This window comes from Pararge aegeria, chromosome 1 (assembly GCF_905163445.1).
Source record: "Pararge aegeria chromosome 1, ilParAegt1.1, whole genome shotgun sequence".
Classification (NCBI taxonomy): Eukaryota; Metazoa; Arthropoda; class Insecta; order Lepidoptera; family Nymphalidae; genus Pararge; species Pararge aegeria.
In genome coordinates this window covers 5,556,218-5,576,489 of record NC_053180.1, presented here as the reverse complement: position 1 = coordinate 5,576,489, position 20,272 = coordinate 5,556,218, and the positions used below count along the sequence as shown (strand labels likewise).

The window sequence follows — 20,272 nt, the reverse complement described above, 5'->3', positions numbered from 1 at the left end:
ATAAACACCCAGACACTGAAAATAGAATAGAATAGAATAGAATAGAATATTTTATTGGGCACAAAGAAACAAGTACAATTATAATGGTATACAAAAAGACACATTAGTTATCAGTTAAATGATCCAAGCAATTGTTACCGCAATCTGTGGTTCGATAAAAAAATATCGATATGTAGAAATTGAAAAAAATTCATGCTCATCACATAAACATTTTCCAGTAGTGGGAATCGAACCCACGGCCTTGTACTCAGAGAGCAGGGTCGCTGCAAACAGCGCCAATCGACCGTCGACATATATTTGGTTATAATGGAGATTTACACAAAGTGGCATAGTATTATTTGTATAGGTTTTCCTTTAATGTATAATTTATTGTTCCTGTGGTTTCTGTAAAAATATTTGTTTAAATACAATAAGTATTATATTAAATTACTTTTTATTTACCTATGTCTATGTTTATGTATGTGTTTATACCGAAAGGAACCGAGCATAATGTCGGGATAAAAAGTATCCTATATTACTTCTAACACTTCCAAGTATATGTGTACAAAGTTTCATGAGGATCGGTTAAGTAGTTTTTGCGTGAAAGCGTAACAAACAGACTTACATTGACATATATAGTATTAGTAGGGATAGGGAATAGGGATAGGGATAATTGACTTCGTGATAGTTAAAGAAAACGAATAGTGTTTTAAAATAAATTTTATTCAGCTTAGACAATTGAATTGTAAAAGACGCCGTGCTGTTTCCCCAAATAAAATACATTGAATATAATACAATCGCAGTATTAACGGTCCGTTCAGTTCTTAGAATAAAAAAATTTATAAAATTAAAATGAACACTGATCAGATCGCGGTAAGTTTGACACTGGCTGGCAAGTTATGAACTTGCGATCTCAATAAAGAATGCTGAAGATTCAAGAATACAATGTTTCTAGACACTGATCTCTAGCACCTCGATTACGAATTCGATTTGAACTTGTGCGCAAGTTAGCTACGATTTATCCATATAAATACCATTATTCCAAGAGCGCCATCTAGTGACAATATGGTTTCCTAATGTTGTCCTCCAATACCATATAAATGTTACTCGAATAAGTAAACGTATGTTGATAATCTCTGGGTACTCTGATATAAGAGAGAAGAGTCTAACATAGTTTTGGTATCCTCTTTGGACACTAGGCTACGACATAAACATTTTCTTTTTTTAAATCCCTTTTTGAATTTCAGACAAGTAACAAAGTTAATAACACTGAAGACATGGCTTTACTTATGATATTTGGATATGAATATTTAGGACTAAGGAAATGGCGTGTGGCAATGACTGAATATTAACACAGGGTTTTACGCCTTACAATAAAATAATATATGAATATTACACACTAAATACATGGCTGTACAGTGACATATCTTTGCCTTTTAAAGTGAGAGAAAAAAAACACGGCTTATAAGTAAATTGAGCTTTATAGAGATTAGAGCTTTATCCGCAGTACCAAGTACTACTAAGAAGTAAACAGCATGATGTTCTCCGGCCTGGGCAGGGTTGCCGGTGTAATTACAGGCAGATGAGGTTTAAGACCTAAGTCCTCAGGTTGATTGACAAAGGGTGGCACTTTGTACGTCTTCCTCGCATGCCCTACGAAGTATTACTCTGTTTATAGGCGATGGTTTGAACTAACCAACTACTTGATCCGTCAATGATTCATATAAAAAGAAAAGTATTGTATCGCATGGATTTTTATCTCCTACCAATTCAACATCTCTGTATAGGACGCCTCATATTTTACGTAAGTTTGGCCCCCTACAGTCCTGTTGGGAGAAATAAATTTCTTCAGCTGGTGTCCGGACCAAAACTGGAGGTTCTCCTCGCAGACCTCTAGGTTTCTGTGTATTTTCTGTAACAGGTTCAGGTTTTCTGTGATGCGCTTCTTAAGTTTGTCCACAGCGTCTGCTTCGAGGTTTCTTATGGTGGTTATATCTGAAAGTTTTTTTTTATGCATAATTTCAACCATATCATCGCCCCAAATAGAAGTTCGCGTTACATTTTTTTCGTTCCACTACAAGTAAAACCTGAAATCTCACCTGCTGGTACCTGTTAATACTGAAATCATTATCAATCTTATACTTAGTAGACTTCATTCAGATTTCATCACCAAGCGTGTCATATTTAATTACATGAAACGCACATAACTCCGGAACGATACAGGTTTGTGGAATCAATCTCGGTTCCCCCGAAAGCGAAGCCGAAGATTTACCCACTAGGCTACCACCGCTCAAGCCGCTGATATAACTGGTAGAGAAATTTAATCTTTTCCCCTGGTGTAGAAAAAATATTGGTAATTAAGTACCTGCAATGTTTGATTTGAGGATATCATCCGGGATACGGTGCACGGTACGTTGCAAGAGCATAGAAAGTGCGTGTTGCTGCTGATTGTCGCAGAGGCGTTGAAGAGCGCGCGACGGACGGACGGACGGACACAGCAGGACTGTGACGTCATCTGCCACCCACCGGGTCTGTAACCTCGACGAGAGTGCTTGCAGCGTCTCAAATATCCAGACCTTATCGCCACTAAAAATTCAAAATAAATTTATATACATTTTACACGCCATTTTTTCCTACGTGTCTTATTATGCGAACAATATTTATATTATTTTTAGAGTAAATATCGTTTTGAAAATATAATAATAATGTATTAATTTAAAATTTTAAGTACGACTTTCAATATCGTTTACATTATTCTTCATGTCACCCTTTTATTTTTCACCCCTATTGAGGGAGTTGTGAAAAATATGTAATCAATTTAGCCAATCTTGAACCGTTTTTCATCAAGAATGGAGCCTTATATAGATACCTTTCAAACAAGAAAAACAAAAACGGTTCGGGCGCTACGATGCGACAGACAGACAGACAGACAGACAGAATAAAATTAAACATTCATTTGTCTTCTATTTTAAACTACAGTAATGAAAAAGATTGATTACATAATAAGTCATGCGTTAAAAAATGGAACATAGTAATACAAGCATTTTATCCTTTTCGTTATAATTATTCTATAATATTTTACCTGTCCAGTACAAGTTTCCGATTCTTCTCCAAGTTGAATTTCTTCAAATAAACATTTAACTCGTCTACAAATGATGGATTATCTGAAAAATACAAAAAAAAAACTTATCGTCAAGTCTCCTGTATGTTTGGCCAATCTGAAGTGAACTTGAAGATTTATTGCTGAGACTAGCGTTGCCAGGCATCCAAATAACGGACATAGTTAGGCTTTTTGATTGCGTGTCCGGCCTAAACAAATGTCAGGCTTGTCCGACTTTTGATAAGCTTCATTACTGTCTCAATTATTACTTTAAAAAAAAGTAGCCCACCAATACGCACTGACCAAGCGGGGTGAACTGTAGTGGGCCGGTAGATTACCTGAGTCATCAACAAAGGATCGGTCAGACATCTCCAAGTTGAAACTGAGGTTGTTGACATTAGCATCTCTTTCGCACCTCTTCTTGTAGAACTGACGGAGAAGGGATATCGATTCCGTTGGGAAATCTAACTGGACTCCTGGAATATAAAAAAAGGCACGACTCGGGATAAGTTTATTTTTTCATAATAGGTAACACATTAATTTTTTTTTTTTTGCATTATAATTTTTTTATTAATGAACCAACGAAAAATATGTATTTCTAGGGAAATAATAATTACAAACTAAAATTAATATTTACAATAAATATAAGCCGTCTAACTGTTCACTTATGGGCATGATACTTTACTTTAATTAGTCAAATCACTATGCAATTTTAATGTTTTAAATATTTTATGCATTTTTTAAAAAGGTCGTTAGGGTCCTAAAGTGCTGGAACGGCGACCCAAGACCATAGATTGTGGAACTCCCTACAAGAGACCTATGTCCAGCAGTAGACGTCAATCGGTTGAATTGATGATGCATTTTTCAAAATAGTTTATAATCCCAATACCAAAGAAAATAGCAAAAAGCAAACTCTCTGGTTGGAAAATTGTAAATAAAAAAAATTCAAGCACTAAAGCGAGTCCAACTTTCCCTGAGCTACAAAAAATGTATAAATGAAAATATGAGATTGTTTTTCAAGTATTTACGCCTAAACTCATTTATATTGCGATTATCATGAAACTTTGTATACACTTTATCAGGACATGTATGCAAAGTTCCAGGAGAAAAAATGACATTCAATGGGGTTCGCCTATAACACGATGGCGGGCTATATCGATACTAATATGTGATATCGATATAGCCTGCCAAGCTAGATTGGAGTGTGATGGGTCAATGTTCTGTGCCCAGCTGTGGGACGTTAAGTCGCAGTTTTTTTTTAGTAATAAATGATAGACCAAGCATATTGCTAGCTTGATCGTAATGGCTTGGGTTTATTGACACACATTCCCGCCACTCGTTGTATTATAATAGTATTTCCCCGGATGAGCTCTGTCATAAAAAGTTATCCTTCTTATAAAATGTAGTATACAACGTGTAAATGAAAACTGAAATAACTTCACAGGATTAAGAGGAAATTTTGTTATGTCCCTGACAATTGTCTGTAGAACCGAAAACTTAGTTTTTGAGTAAACCACTGCCATTGTTTTTACTGAAAAAAATTAGATGCAGCCCTTACATAACATGCAAAATTAATATTATGTTACTCATGTCACTTTATTAGGTACGCGTCGCGTAGCGTAGGTACTATGCTCGTGTCGGTATTTTATCTACAATGGGTTGTCATAAGTAAACGCTTAGAATGTTTTGAATTCGTTTGTATGGAAAAATAAATATGCTAATTTTGATTTCATATTTTTACAGGATGATTCCTTATGAAATGTACTTAGGCATCCTTCAACATTATTTCGTAATTCGGTTAAACGTTGTATAGTATGATGGTGATGTAAAATATATTTTCTCTCACCTCTAGAGAACGCGTTGTCCCTAATATCTGTGTTGTTATGTAAAGCGTTAAACACAGCCAGTAAGCATTCCCTTATGTTGTATATCTTCCTTTCAGTGCTCGCGGATGATGATATGAGCCTCTTTAGCTCATCTCGTGACTTTACCTAAAACATAAGTTGGTATTTATTGTTCTGTAACACTCTCAGCAGGACTAACATGGAAATTTTTCTCACTTGGAAAGGATAACATTTTATACTCTCCCACAGTTTGAAATACTATACAAAAATACTATATGAATATAATCATTTATATAATATAATATATAATCATTAATACAAGATAATTTTGAAACCACTGCGGATTTTTTATGGTGGTTTGGTATAGGTAATAGAACATATTTCAACTAAATTTGTCATGTTTTTTTTTTACAATGTCCGAGCATAAAATAAGCAAATCGTGGCTACTTGTAATAGGTATCTACCTAAATAAATAATAGCCCACTTAGGCTGCATCATCACTTATCACCAGGTGAGATTGCAGTCATGGGCTAACTTGTAGTGGATTAAAAAAAATCGCAATGTGTTGTTCTAGACGCATGCATAGGTTAGTGATGGGTTTTTCAATTTTAATTGTTACTATGCTTTATTTTAAGGAATTACCGCTGCGACGATATGACCGAGTGCGAGAACGTTGATCGCAATTTAACAGCTGAGAGCTATTGTAGGGTTAATTTCTAAATATTTTGTAACCGTTAATTTCCGTATCGTTAAGTAAAACATAAAAATATTTGTTTATAAATTTGGTTCATGAAATATTAAAGAATCCGCACTGAAAAAAAAATTGACCCTTATACGTGTTATAATTTAATAATACTCTTTATTTGTACACCACAACATGATGAGAAAATAAAAATAGCACTTAAGGAAGCCCTACCCTACTAGGTACAAAAGGCTTCCTTATCGCTAAGTTGCGATCTCTACCAACCGTTTGATTAGGAAAACTTATAAGAAAACAAAAAGGTTGGGCTTATCTTTATTTATATATTTCTTGTGTGCGTGTGTATGTCACTGAACTCCTCCTAAACGGCTGGACCGATTTGAATGAATTTTTTGGTATGCTTTTGGGTGGCACTTTGGATGGTTTAGATTCACAAATCAGCCCGACAGATGGCGCTGGGGTCCACTAGTACTATTTAACATATACATTAAGAATATTATCATCCCACTTATAAGATCATGTGGGGGGTTCGATTAAATGGTTAAAACAACCTCGGTATATTTTTAATTTACCAAACAAATATACCGAGCAAACCTCCATCCACGTATTACATACGTACTTACAATGCATTTGTTGATATTAGCGATCTTTCCCAGCGTTGCTTGCGCGTCGACTGTAGAGTGGCTATCACCCCCACAATCAAAAGGCCCTTGTCTTGCAGTTAAGTCCTCTAAGGAAGCTTTGAGGGACTTAACTCTGGCCTCACAGTAGGCTCTTTGGACTTGTACCACTAGCAGTTCAAATGCGTCTTCTGTAACGTAGGTCTGAAAGAAGTAATAAAACTGTAAATTCATAGCTGTTTCCTTGATTTATTCAGTGTGCTGTAACGAAGAGTTATAGAAACATGAGAGATACAGAAATAGCCAGCACATCTAACATAGGAAGGATACAATTATCTCGCCGGGGAAAGGATAATAATTAAACTTCTCCAACAGCTTAATCAAGCTATATAAGCTTTCAGAGCATTGGCGCACAAGTGGAAATAATATCCAAATAATATATGTGTTAAATGGGGGTTTTTAATAGTTTCATTATTTTTCTTTTATAATTTCACTGTTGAAAATTTAAAAAAAAACGTATATAAATGAATGATAGGAAAAAAATAGGGGTAAACTTCTCCTTATTCTTCTCGTACGGTGGACACGTTAATTATGTCCCTTGTCTAGGGATATAATTTTTGTCTCCCGGCTGTGCTAGCCCAGGCCTTACTTATTTAATGATTTATTATTTAACAACTCCATTATAAATAGGTTACAAGGTATGAAATATGAAGCCAACACTCTTGCTAGGGAGGTGTGAAGAGGGAGGTGCGCGAATTTAAAAAATATAAAATAATGACGTTACATAGTCCGTACATATTTGAAAATTTAACTAAAGTCCATATAAATATAAAAAAAAATTGATAGTAAATCATATAAATATTAGAAGTAAACATAAACTCGTCATTTAGTTACTACGCTACATTAAATTGGTATTTCATTCAATGACAATTATATATTATTTTATATTCGCTGTTTAAAGTTTTAAAAAATAGAAATACGTTGAGGTCTTCAATAGATGCAGCAAGTTGTTCATGTGTTTTTCGGAAATGAGCTCTATTCTTCATAGCTTCAAGTGCCAATGTTGATTGCAACGCTGCTGTGTACGCCAGCATTGAATGAAGAGATCTGAAAAGATGTGACAGTTATTTTACAAATACTATCAAACAGTTTTCCTGTATAATTTCCCTGTATTTCCCTTCAGTCATTTGAATGTCTGAGGATAGACATTAAGTCAGAATGACCGAATGTTAGCAAAATTGCCTTTGCCAATACGATTATTAACAAAAAAAAGGGATCTTAATTCATACTGGCCAGAATTATTTATAATCTATGATCGATAAGTTTGGGTGGGAATTATAAAAACAGGAATCCTGATTAAAAACGAAGGTTATTATAATATAAAATAAAAAAGTGGCAGGAATTGAATGAAATAGACTCTTGGAATAAAATTTAAAATAGTTTCTATGATGTTTGAGATTATATTGAGTTATGCTGTAATTAGGGATTATATTGAGTTATGCTGTAATTACGTAAGACACTTTAACATAAGAATAAGAGTTTTCTTTTAATTATATTCATGCTAAATTTTGCCCACGTATATATGAGTTTTTTTACAAATACTGTAGGAATCGTTGGTTTTTCTGGACTAGAAAGTAGCCTATGACACTTTTAGTTCTTTGAACTAACTCAGTGCCAAGTTGATTAGTTCGAGAGTTAAGGAAGGACAAACAAATAAACACTTTCACATTTATATCGCTTAGGATTCAAATAATTAATCAGCTTAATATACCTGTTATTCCCAACATCAATGTGGTTTTTGTACTTTTCAGATAGTCTTGAGTACAGCGATGTAAGTTTATCATATAAATGCGGCCAAAGGACATCGCCGCGGCAATTCACAAGCGACAACACATGGTCGTCTGAAACAAGAATTAACATAAGTGTTAAAATGAAAAATAAGAAAAAACCATTTATAGACATCATTCAATATATTATTATTTGCTTTTCAGGTCTGGAGTCCAAATTCAAAATTCAAAATTCATCTTTTTCAAGTAGGCCTAATATAAGCACTTTTGAAACATCAAGTAGGTCTGTATAGAAATGCGTAAAATAGTTCAGAGAAGAGGCACCAAAATTTCAAGTCAAAACCTTCCATATGAGGCGGTCTCATTTTTATTTCCATCTAAAATATTTTTTTTTTTTTTTTTTTTTAAACAACTTTATTGCATAATAAAGGAAACACACACAGGAAAACTTACATTAAAATAAATTATATGCAAAAGGCCTTATCACTAACAGTGATCTCTTCCAGGCTACCTTAACTATTGGAATAAGGCAATGAGAGACGGGAAATCGCAATTATATATAAATAAAAAATATATATTATATACATAAAAAGTTAAATAAAATAATAAATGTAATAATATAAAATATATAAATATAATATATATTAATAAATATGCATAAATACACATACATATACATATAATATTAACATGTTTATAGTGACAAATAGTGCCTCCTGACACGACTTTTAAAAATCGCAAGGGATTTAGAGCGTCGAATGTCATCAGGGAGTTCATTCCACAGCATAGCCGCTTTTACTGTAAAGGACTCCGAATAACTGCGAGAGTTACACTTCACCATTCTAAGCACATTTTCTCGAGTGGATCGCTGAGAGCCTTGGGATGTGCACGGGCCAAGAAATTTGAATCGTTCTTTAAGGTAGGGTGGTGTCCAAGGAAGAAAAAGAGTAGAGTACAGGATAGATAATACATGCAAAAATATATGATTATTGATGTGAAACATCTATAGACGGAGCGTAAACCTGATTTTTGGCGTGGCGACACCGGCCGTGGCGACGCATGCTCGCCACGCTATATGATTGCATTTTTGTATTTCGTATGTAACAATAAAAATGAATATTAATTCTGTAATAAAACAGACATTATTAACCGACTTACAAAACGGAGTGGATATCCACCTGGTGTATTTTTTTTGAAGTTATACTTCTTTTGGCTCGATGGAGAAAAATGATGAGGGTGAATTTTTACGATGCGCGCGCACACCGACACCTGAATTCTACATCGTAAAGTTAGTTCTAGGTGTCTTAACTGGTGACATATATCGATAACTATGTTCAAGTTGTATATTCTAGTATTTTTTAAACGGTTTTATTTAGCTCACCCCGTTTGTTTTATTTATTATTCTTGGCTCAAATTTAGTAATTCAAATTTCACCCTCTTCCTGTCAACCGATTAATCTGAAATTTTGTATACACTTTGGATTTTGGTGACAATACAATTATGTTTATTCATTATCATTATAAATTCAAGATGGCCGCCGCTACAAAATGGCGGATAATTTATGTTTTATTAATCCCATCAATATGGGTATCAAATGAAAGGGCTCAACAAGCAGAATACAATATACTATAAAAAATTTAAATCCAAGATGGCGGCCGCTACAAAATGGCGGATAACTTAGGTTTTATCAATCCCATCAATATGGGTATCAAATGAAAGGGCTCAACAAGCAGAATACAATGTACTATATAAAATTGAAATCTAAGATGGCCGCCGCTACCAAATGGCTGATAACAATTTTTTATCAATCCCACCAATATGGGTATCAAATAAAAGGGCTTGACAAGAAGAATACAGTGCACTAAACAACCTAAATATTTAAGATGGGCGCAGCCACCAAATGGCGTATAATAATAAGATTTAAATTTAGAAATTGAATCTGTAATTTAGGTATCTGATTAATCCAGCCTGAATCCAACACCCAAGTCAAGATTTTGTATCGTGTTGAGGACTGTGTGGCGTTAAGGTGGCTAAAATAAAGTATCGGGCAAGAAACCTTGCAATAATGAAGCACTAAATGAATTAAACAGAATGCGAAATAAAAACTAAAAACTAGAAAATAAAAATAGGTAAAAAAACTTTTTAAGTTAAACGGTTTTATGTTAAACATACATTGCAATGTTTAAGATAAATGTACTAAAAACCAAAAAATAATAAAATAGATACAGTCGTGGGAATTATAAACATATGCATAGACTAGACTAAAATAAAACCGTCAATTGTCTACAATCGTTGATTAAAATGTTTGTTTTGTAATGTTACACTATAATTAGGCAGTTGTTCAACCGACAACGATGGACGTGTGATAAGTAGGGCTAGAATGTGGAAACAAGCTAGCAAGCTCGATTATAAGCGAGTTTTAGGGTTTCATAGTGGTGAGCGAGTAGTGCTTTTATCATATGTTTTGTCGATTAAAGACAAACTACGAGCAGTGAAACGACTCCTCGCCAGCCAGTTTAAGATAAATGTACTAAAAACCAAAAAATAATAAAATAGATACAGTCGTGGGAATTATAAACATATGCATAGACTAGACTAAAATAAAACCGTCAATTGTCTACAATCGTTGATTAAAATGTTTGTTTTGTAATGTTACACTATAATTAGGCAGTTGTTCAACCGACAACGATGGACGTGTGATAAGTAGGGCTAGAATGTGGAAACAAGCTAGCAAGCTCGATTATAAGCGAGTTTTAGGGTTTCATAGTGGTGAGCGAGTAGTGCTTTTATCATATGTTTTGTCGATTAAAGACAAACTACGAGCAGTGAAACGACTCCTCGCCAGCCAGCAGTGTGAATGTCCAACGATAAACTAGTTGAAACATCTCTTTTATTTACATGGAGTGTATAACTATTGGAATTTCCATGAGCAAGAAAATAGTAAGTAATTTCCTCACCGTCTGCGGGCCAACTGCCTATTTTAACGACGAATTAAACGATTCTTCTATCGCACATTAAGTCGATAATTTGTAGACAATTGACGTGCCCCACGGTTTTATTTTAGTCTAGTCTATGCATATGTTTATAATTCCCACGACTGTATCTAGTTTATTATTTTTTGGTTTTTAGTTCATTTATCTTAAACATTGCAATGTATGTTTAACATAAAACCGATTAACTTAAAAAGTTTTTTTACCTTTTTTTATTAATTTGTGGAACAAATTTATGCAATATCTGTTACAGAAAACATATTCGATGTTTCACATCTGCCAGGCGTCCCGTGACGGCTCATCATTTTAGTTTTTTATTTATTGTAAAACGATTTAACTTGAAATATTATTTCCATTGCTACCCACAATAAGCAAGCTGGGTCTTAATTAAGTGTGTGTTATAAAATGTATAAGCCGCGTTGGTAACTTTCTCATATGTTATTTTTATTTAACCTTATCTCTTAAACTATTCGTCTAAATAATAACATAAGATTGTTTTGATAATAAAATTACAAATTTTGTAATTGAATTTCTTTGACGGCCGATTGGCGCAGTGGGCAGCGATCCTAATAATTCTAAGTCTTAGGCCGTGGATTCGATTCCCACAACTGGAAAATGTTTGTGTGATGAACATGAATGTTTTTCAGTGTCTGGGTGTTTATATGTATATTAAAAGTATTTATCATAAAAAAAAATATTCATCAGTCATCTTAGTACCCATAACACAAGCTACGCTTACTTTGGGGCTTGATGGCGATGTTTGTATTGTAGAATACTTTACATGTGCTGCACAAACATAAAGTTGTTAATAATATTTATTTTTATAAAAAAAAAAAAAACAACTGTATGTTTGTGCAGCATCATAGAATGGTAATTTACCTTTTTCACTGCCAGCAGTCTCGTTTTCATGGTTTGACACGATAGAGGAGCTTGCAACTGGGGTGGACAGCGGTAATCTTGGTTGACTTTTCCTCTGAAGTTGTGCTATGCATTTGTCTAATTTAATCTGAAACGAATCATCATTTTCATACGTCCTACCGCCGGGAACAGGCTCCCTGTCCCATAAAAGAGAGGGTTATAGAACATATTTTTATATTCCACAATGGGTTAGCTCTATAGAGAAGGGGTTAAAGCCGTAGTCCACCACGCTGGCCCAGTGCGGCGTGGTGGACTCCACGTACCTTTGAGAACATTATGTAGAACTCTCAGGCAAGTTTCAGTCAGGTTTCCTCACGATTTTTTCCTTCACAGTTGAAGCGAGTGATGTTATAATTACTTCAAACGCACATAACTTTGAGGTGCGTGCTAGGATTCAAAGTATAAGATCTCAGACAGTCTTAGACAGTAAGATGTTAGCAGGCTAACCTGTTAGGGAAAGGTATGACTACTATCATACCCCTCCCTAATCGGTTTCCAGGCGAAATCGCACCGGACCACTAAAATCTTTAGCGGCACGTATTTGTCGATGAGGTGGTAACTAGCTACGTCCAAAGCCTTGCATCAGACCAGCCCAGGGAATACTCAGAAATTATAAATTCCCAAATTGGTCCTGCCGGGAATCGGGACGTCCCCAATCCCCGGGACCTCTTACTTAAATTCACAGCGCTCACCATTGCCCCAGGGAGGACGTAAAAAACTTCGCTGCTTCAACGCGGCTTTAACAAAAAGAAAAAGGTTCTTAGGAAATTCTTGACCTACCAATGCATACATTTAAAAAGGAGGAAAAACGCCTCTAGTACAGCGAGGTTACTATACATTTGATGAATTCCTCAATGGCAAGGTAGAATGGAAGCAGCCAGCCTCGCTCTCATCTCCCGCAAGATAGCAAAATGATTGTAAATGTTGATGTTGGAAAAGAGCAACTACTGAGTTTCTTGCCAGCTCTTCTCGGTAGAATCTTCTTTCCGAACCGGTGGTAGAGTCACACAAACATACATACTTGACGTTTCAAAAGTGCTTATAAAGTAGGCCTACTTGAAATAAATGAATTTGAATTAGAATTTGAATTTGGTTACCTGAACATCATGTTGTTCCTTTTCAACATTGCATAAACTATCAGCAATTGTTCTTGTCTCCTCTAGATTCGCAAGCTTCGACGTGAGCTCATTCGACACCTGGCTGAGGAGCCAAGACCGACGCTGGAGGTCTTCTATGTGTTGCCGAGACGTATTTCGTTGTATTACTGAAAATAAATAAAATATTTCATAATAAAAATATATTAGTAAGAGAATATAATGGAGAAAAGTCCTCTGTGCTACTCATCTACCACAAACACAACACCAGTGTATATGTGCAAACAAGTTGGGAGAAGCATATAGTAACAACGCAATGTAGCTATAAGGTTGGTTCTGGTCGGTTACTATGGGCAGCGGTGTGCATAGAGGGTATGCACAGGGTATGCAGATGATATAAAATAAAGAAAATCTCCAGTACGAGTTTTACAATACCTAAGGATAGTCACTTTAAGAGTTGTAAAAAGCCTACCCTTAAGTATTTATTACTAGTACTGGACATTCTCTTTCCGCGTCCAAGGCCGTGGGTTCGATTCCCACAGCTGGAAAAATGATTGTGTGATGAACGTGAATGTTTTTCAGTGTGTGGGTTTTTATATGTATATTATAAGTATTATTGTGTATTATATTCATAAAAATATTCATCAGTTATCTTAGTACCCATAACACAAGCTTTGCTTACTTTGGGGCTAGATAGCGATGTGTGTCTTGTCGTAGTATATTTATTTATTATTCTCTCCATTTTATATCATCTGCATACAGAGTGCATACCCTCTATGCACGCCACTGACTATGGGCCTCATTCGAAGGCGAGTCAATCAGCGGGCGATGGAGGTAGCTATGCTAGGAGTATCTCTACGTGATCAAATCATAACTGATACGTAGAAGTACTAGTTACCAACATAGCTCAGCGAGTCGCAACAGAGCTCGGAGAACCGATGGATGTTGGGGTCTTAAGGTACTGGAATGGCAACCCCGCAACAGTAAACACAGCATAGGTTGGTCCCCTAATGAGGTGGACAGATGACAACAGACGAGTCGCTGGGAGCCGATGGAGGCAAGCATCCCAAGACCGTGGATTGTGGAACTCCCTACAAAAGATCTATGTCCAGCAGTGGATATCAATTGGCTGAATTGATGTTGATAATTAACAGTAAGGTCAAAAACAGTGTATCTGCTTAATTTTTACCTATGTTCAGTTAAGCCACTGAACCAATCTGTCTACTAAAAAAGCTGACAAAAGTTACTCAAAATATTTCAAACATAGCATTTGTTACTTGACCGCTTAAATTACTTAAAATTTTCCATCCTGGAGGATACATTTTAATCAAGGCAAAAAAGGGTTCCTGCAGGATTTTTAAAACCCCAAAATAGACACAGACTAGACTAAAAGGAGTGCCATCCCTTTAGTTTAGTTTTAAAACTTTTGTACTCCAGAAATGGCACCTTTGCCTCACCTTTACAAGATACTTTATCCATAAGTTCGTTTAGGGTAATCCTTGCCTTATTCACACGACCCTCAGCTTCCACAACCATTTCTTTAACCTCTGTATGCTCCTTCCAAAGTGACAGCTGTTCTGGTAAAACATCATTTGAGGTTGCCTGTAAATATATTGTTCATATGAAAAAGACACAATTTATCAAGTTAACTTAGACTATTTCTAACACACACATACACACAAACACATACTAATCTCATTTGTGTGTGTGAGTATGTTAGAAATTGGAGCAAGAGCCTATTTTCCCTCATGATAATACTTTTCAATTTTTTCTGCACGCAATTATATCAATCTTAGAGCTCAATTTTTGTGACAAGCCTTAATAATTTTTTTTCTTTTTCTGGCGCAAACAGGTAAAACTGTATTAAGGATATATATTTTATTTTAACTTTTGTTAGAGTAAAAAAGGTATTTTTTATTATTATCTGCATAGACAACCTCGTTTAATAGTTTCTTCTCCTGACATAATTTCACATCATCATAAAATACTGTTAGTCTCTTCTGACTAATCAAATCCTTTGCCTGAACACGTTCCATAAGGCTGTGCCATGACATATAGTATTGAGATCTACACATCCTGAGGACAAAATATACAGTAATTTACAAACTTGATGAATGTTTTTCAGTGTCTGGGTGTTTCTATGTATATTATAAGTATTTATTTATATTATTCATAAAAATATTCATCAGTCATCTTTACACCTATAACACAAGCTATGCTCAGCTTGTGTGCAAACAACAAAAATTGTGTTGTGTACAACTGTTATAGGTAACTTTAGGGATAGATAGTGATGGGAGTATTGCCATAGTATATTTATTTATTTATTTAACTCCGCTATCATCATTATCATTACAATAAATTGATGTCTACCGCTGTACATAGATCTTATATAAAGAGTTCAATCAACTGTCCTGAGCTGCTTGTTTCCAATGGCTTCCAGCAAATCAATTTATGCTGTCTGTCCATTCTTGAGGGCCATCTAGCTTTTACCAGTGTAATTGGAATATTAATTAGAACATTAACAATCATAACAAACATTAAGAAAAATTATAAAATAGAAATTAGATTAATGTTTTGAAAAGGTGGAAACTACTGAGAGAAATACAATAAATAGGGGAGTATTAAGGCACAAGGAATTCTATGAATAAATAGTTTTGATTAAAGTTGATTTCCATTTCAAATTTTTTAAATTGAATGCAACAAAACAGGAACTGGAAGGTTTTAGAACCGACCCTGTCATCTTTTCGATGGAAGGTATTTTTTCTCCAGGGCATCCCATGGCCAGCACCCATTCTATAAACTTTTGTGGTACTTCTTCACTGCTTAACTTTTTGCCGCTCATTTTATAATGCAATGAACGTTTTAAAAAAGTTTTAATATTACAATTGCAACAATTACAATAAGAGCTGAGAATAAAGAAAAAGTTCTAGATTTTAAAATTTAACGGTTTGTTTATTGTTATTGTCAATGACATTGACAGTAGCTAGACTTTTATTTCTTGCTTTTTAAATTCTCACCTTCAGGTTAGGCAAAGTTCGTTGACCATACAGCCTATTCAGTCGTATAATTTATGCTTGAGTAGAAGGCAAAGGACAGAGACAAAGTTAAAAATATACCTCATAGATTACACACATAAGTCTTAAAACAATTAAAGTTCATAATAAAAACAAAAATATTTCAATCTAAATTATTATATTTTATAAAAAAAAAAACTGGTCAGAATCTAGGGCCTGTATCTTGAGCCAGAATCGGAAAAATAAAAATCCAGACTATGAACTTAATTGGAGTTGGACACAAATAAAAAGAAATAATCTCTGAACTGAAAAGTTAATGATAGTAACATAATTAGTGTAAAATCATCACCATAATCATCATATAAACCCATTACCAGCAGAGTACGGGTCTCCTCCCACAATGTGAAGGGGTTAAGGCCGTAGTCCACCACGCTGTACACAGCTTTGAAAACATTATGAAGAACTCTCAGGCGTGCACCATGTTTTCCTAAACTGTTGATATTTTAATTGCCAAAGACGCACATAACTTAGAAAAGTAAAAATTTGTAGAGTTCCCTCCATCTCTCCAGAATTCCTTCCATAACTCTTCACCAAATTAAAATGGGACCACTTCTGAAGTATAACGTACCAAACAAAAAAGAATCATCAAAATCGGCGGAGCAATCGAGTAACAAATATAAAAAAAATATATGCAGTCCAATTGAGAACTTCCTCCTTTTCAAAGTCGGAAACGGGGTTTTTAAATCTGGGGTCGCCACTCAAGCACCCTGGGAGTTGGGAACCCTACGTCTATCTTTTCTATTCTGTTCTCCGAGCGCTATATGCGTGTATATTATATTCAGAGCTAAATACATTCAATTTTGATAATAGTCTATGATTAGTGGAAAAAATTACTCTACTTGGAATATTTTACTTTTATTTATACTGAAGACATGGCATTAAGCCTTACTTTGAAATTAGATAAAGACATGGCTTTGCGACTTACTATAAGATCGAGAATAACACTAAAGACATGGCTTTACAATCAAATAAGACATGATAATTATACACTGAGGACTTGGCTGTACGATGATATACCTTTCTATTTTCTATATAAGAAATAATGAAGAAAAAAAAAGAAGAAAGTCTATGATTTTTGACAAGTTTTTGACTTTGACAAGTGACAACAGAATGTTGCGGTGGAGTGGACGATGTTTACTGTTGTGTTATTTTGAACATTTCATATTGAAACAGATAAATGTTGGGGAATCTTAAAGAGTTTATATCAGTAGTCCAAGATGGCTTATCATCAAACAATAATTTACGACAAACTTTGCAAGAAGTTCAGAAAGTTAAAAACATTTTCCGGGACAAGCAAAAAGTTACAAATGAGAGCAAAGTAAATTACGGTGCTGGTAGTGCTTTGCTGGAGAAATACCAGGAGCAATGGGGGGAAATACATGAGAACGCAGATAGAAACGCCAAAGCTGCTGAGGAAGTAGATAAATTGATCACGGAATTGTACGAAACTACGAAAACGCGGTTGGAAAATGCTACGGAGTTGGCACAAAATTTAGCGCATTTGCCAAGCTTAACTGTTGCCGTGGCACAGTGTGTGGACAGTTTGAAGAACGTACAAACACTTTTGAGTGATGTGGAGAACGAGTTGGTGGAGTTCGAGGACATCATCGAGCGGAGTAATATGGAAAAGTGGAAACTGGATCACCATTACCAGTTGACGTTGTATAAAGAAAAAAAAATGGGTTAGTTCATAAAATATGAGCACAAGCTGTGCCCCATTTGGATAAGTTTAGTTTGTTACTTAAGTTGCTTTGTTAGGATTTGAAGGATGGAAAATATTGTTGTAAAAACACAAATGTTCCTATAAACCAACCTTGGGAATTTAATGTTTTTACAAGACCCAAAGTAACCTATTTTTTCACCATCCTTTCAACTAAATTATTATTATTTTATAAGGTCCTTGCTATTTTAATTATAATATTTTCAGCTGGATTAGAAGAGACCCGTAACCAACTATTCAAGGAGAACCTTGAAAAGAACAATGTAATGGAAAGGCAACAGCTTGCGGAAATACAAGCAAAGAGAGATACTAGCGCAGCTGCATTCCAAAGTGATATGGCAAAGTACTTAGCTAGTGGCAATGTACCAGCTGGTAAGATTTATAGAATTACTAGCTGTTGCCCGCGACTGCGTTTGATTTTATTTTTTGATGTGGCATTAAATTTAGTTGTAGAACTAAAAAAAATTAAAGTATTCAGTATCGCTAATCCTTAATTGAGGGGTTTGCTGCTGTCCGCTGAGAAGTTCTGTCGTCTATCTCCAACCACAATTTGAGCAAAATTAAACACATATATACCTCTATAGTACAAAAATAATTATTTAAATTGGTTATAATTTTACGGAGTTATGTAAAATCGTCAAACACTTATCCCCTCTCCCAAAGGAACCAAGCTTAATGTCGGGATAAAAAGAATGTTACTTCTAACACTTCCAAGAATATGTGTACAAAGTTTCATGAGGATTGGTTGAGTAGTTTTTGCGTGAAAGCGTAACAAACAAACTTACATTGACATATTAGTAGGAAAGTAGGGATTAGTAGGGATCTTATTCAACGTTCCTCCGTACCTGACTTATATGTGACCTTTGCATAATTTATCAGTGCTAATAAGCAGTTCTTTGATCAAAATCATCATATTCAAATTGGTATGTTTGAACTCTGTAATCTATGTTTACTTATAAAAAAAACTTGGAACTGGTAGATTCCTGTACATTTAATATATTTTGACCAGGGGATGCTTTACAATCAATATTGAGTCTAAAACAGATTTTTATTTAGTTTTTGTGGATCTGTCTGTCTGGGCATCATGTGAAAGTACTGAACAAATGTAAATAATATCTGGTATAGTGGTAGCTGATATTATACTTGTTACCCCGATAAACAATAAGTGTCCTCTGGGTGAGGGGATGAAATTTTTTATTAATTTTATTGCTTAGCTCCGTTATATTCGAACCGTGTTTAATAACTGTGGTTTAAGAAAAAGAATGTGCGTCCGTGCGATCGTGCGCTCGTGCGTGCTTGCGTGCGTTTGTGCGTTCGTGCGTTTGTGCGTTCGTGCGTTCGGGCCTTTGAATAAAACATTAATGTTTTGTTCCAGTCACCACAACTCCACCCAAAGTAACCCTAGACCAAATACAGCTTGAAAATGATGACACAGATTTGGAGCAATTCCTGGAAAGTTGATCAAGAAGGAGCTAAGAGACTTACAACTTAGGTGATACAAGTTAATGCAGAGCTTTATATTGTAATAGTATGTATAAGATGTTATATTATTTTTGAAGTTGATTATTAAATAAAGTTGTTTCTATTGTGTTTTTATGTTTAAAAGCGAATTTTGCAATCTGGTGAAGGCAGATAAGGACGCAGTTCTCACCTCTCCTCTTTGGTCCATTAGTGGACTGTTATAGACTATAGATAAGTGAGCAATTTTACAGCTAAAGAAATGCCTGCATGATGTTAGTTTAAATTTTAAGTGTATGTGTAAGTTCAATTCCTTTATTTGTAAAACGGAGTGGTGTTGTTGTCTACAATAATTTATTAACAACAACCACAATTTTGACTATAAATTTAGCAAAATGTTAAACAGAAAACAGAATATTATCTATGAAACATGTATGCTAAATGAGCTACGTTTTAACAAAGTGAAATAAAAATTAAAGTAAAAGTTGAACAATTCATAAAAATTTATTGACCCCTGACTAAAATAGCTAATATTTTTTTTTCTTTTTGACTCTTGTTAGTAACGTTAGTTTTAAACAGAAATTATTTTTCTTAATATAAAATCAAAAATACAAAAATATATATACAAACTGTTTATGACTAGTAAAAAATAGCACATATGGCTTGCACCTTCTTCATCATATCACGTTATACAGCAGGATAGTTCGCCACTCGTCGATCAAGTACGAATCTCACTAGAACACCCCACAAATCACAGATTAAGTACATGTTATGACGCATTTTATAAAAAAATACCCTAAAATTTGTAGATTCCATACTAACGCTGACCGCATAGAAATGCCGCTGCTAGAATTTGAGCAAATTGCTTAAGCAATCGCTTCAGTGAGTACTATCCGGTTGCTTATGTGATTACGTAGACGTTAGAAGCTTCTGAGAAAACCTTAGTTACTTTAGTAAACAATTAGTTAGTAATGTGTGGCTCTTGTAT

The 20,272-nt window shown here is 34.8% G+C and overlaps 2 protein-coding genes across 2 annotated transcripts; one reads left to right on the top strand and one right to left on the bottom strand.

The window, feature by feature from the left end:
- Positions 1-684: 684 nt before the first annotated feature.
- LOC120625427 lies at positions 685-15,977 on the bottom strand. Its single transcript, XM_039892494.1, has 13 exons — positions 15,765-15,977; positions 14,970-15,108; positions 14,490-14,634; positions 13,036-13,202; positions 11,900-12,026; positions 8,015-8,144; positions 7,224-7,350; positions 6,247-6,447; positions 4,926-5,070; positions 3,418-3,555; positions 3,062-3,143; positions 2,345-2,565; positions 685-1,974 (listed from the first exon to the last, which is right to left on the bottom strand). The coding sequence occupies exons 1-13, from the start codon at positions 15,872-15,874 to the stop codon at positions 1,742-1,744; spliced, it is 1,965 nt and encodes a 654-aa protein (XP_039748428.1). The 5' UTR covers positions 15,875-15,977; the 3' UTR covers positions 685-1,741.
- A 1,241-nt stretch (positions 15,978-17,218) lies between these two features.
- LOC120625781 (dysbindin protein homolog) lies at positions 17,219-19,416 on the top strand. The gene is made up of 3 exons (XM_039892989.1): positions 17,219-17,788; positions 18,034-18,198; positions 19,202-19,416. Exons 1-3 carry the CDS (start codon positions 17,284-17,286, stop codon positions 19,285-19,287), a joined length of 756 nt encoding a protein of 251 aa, XP_039748923.1. The 5' UTR covers positions 17,219-17,283; the 3' UTR covers positions 19,288-19,416.
- Positions 19,417-20,272: the final 856 nt, after the last annotated feature.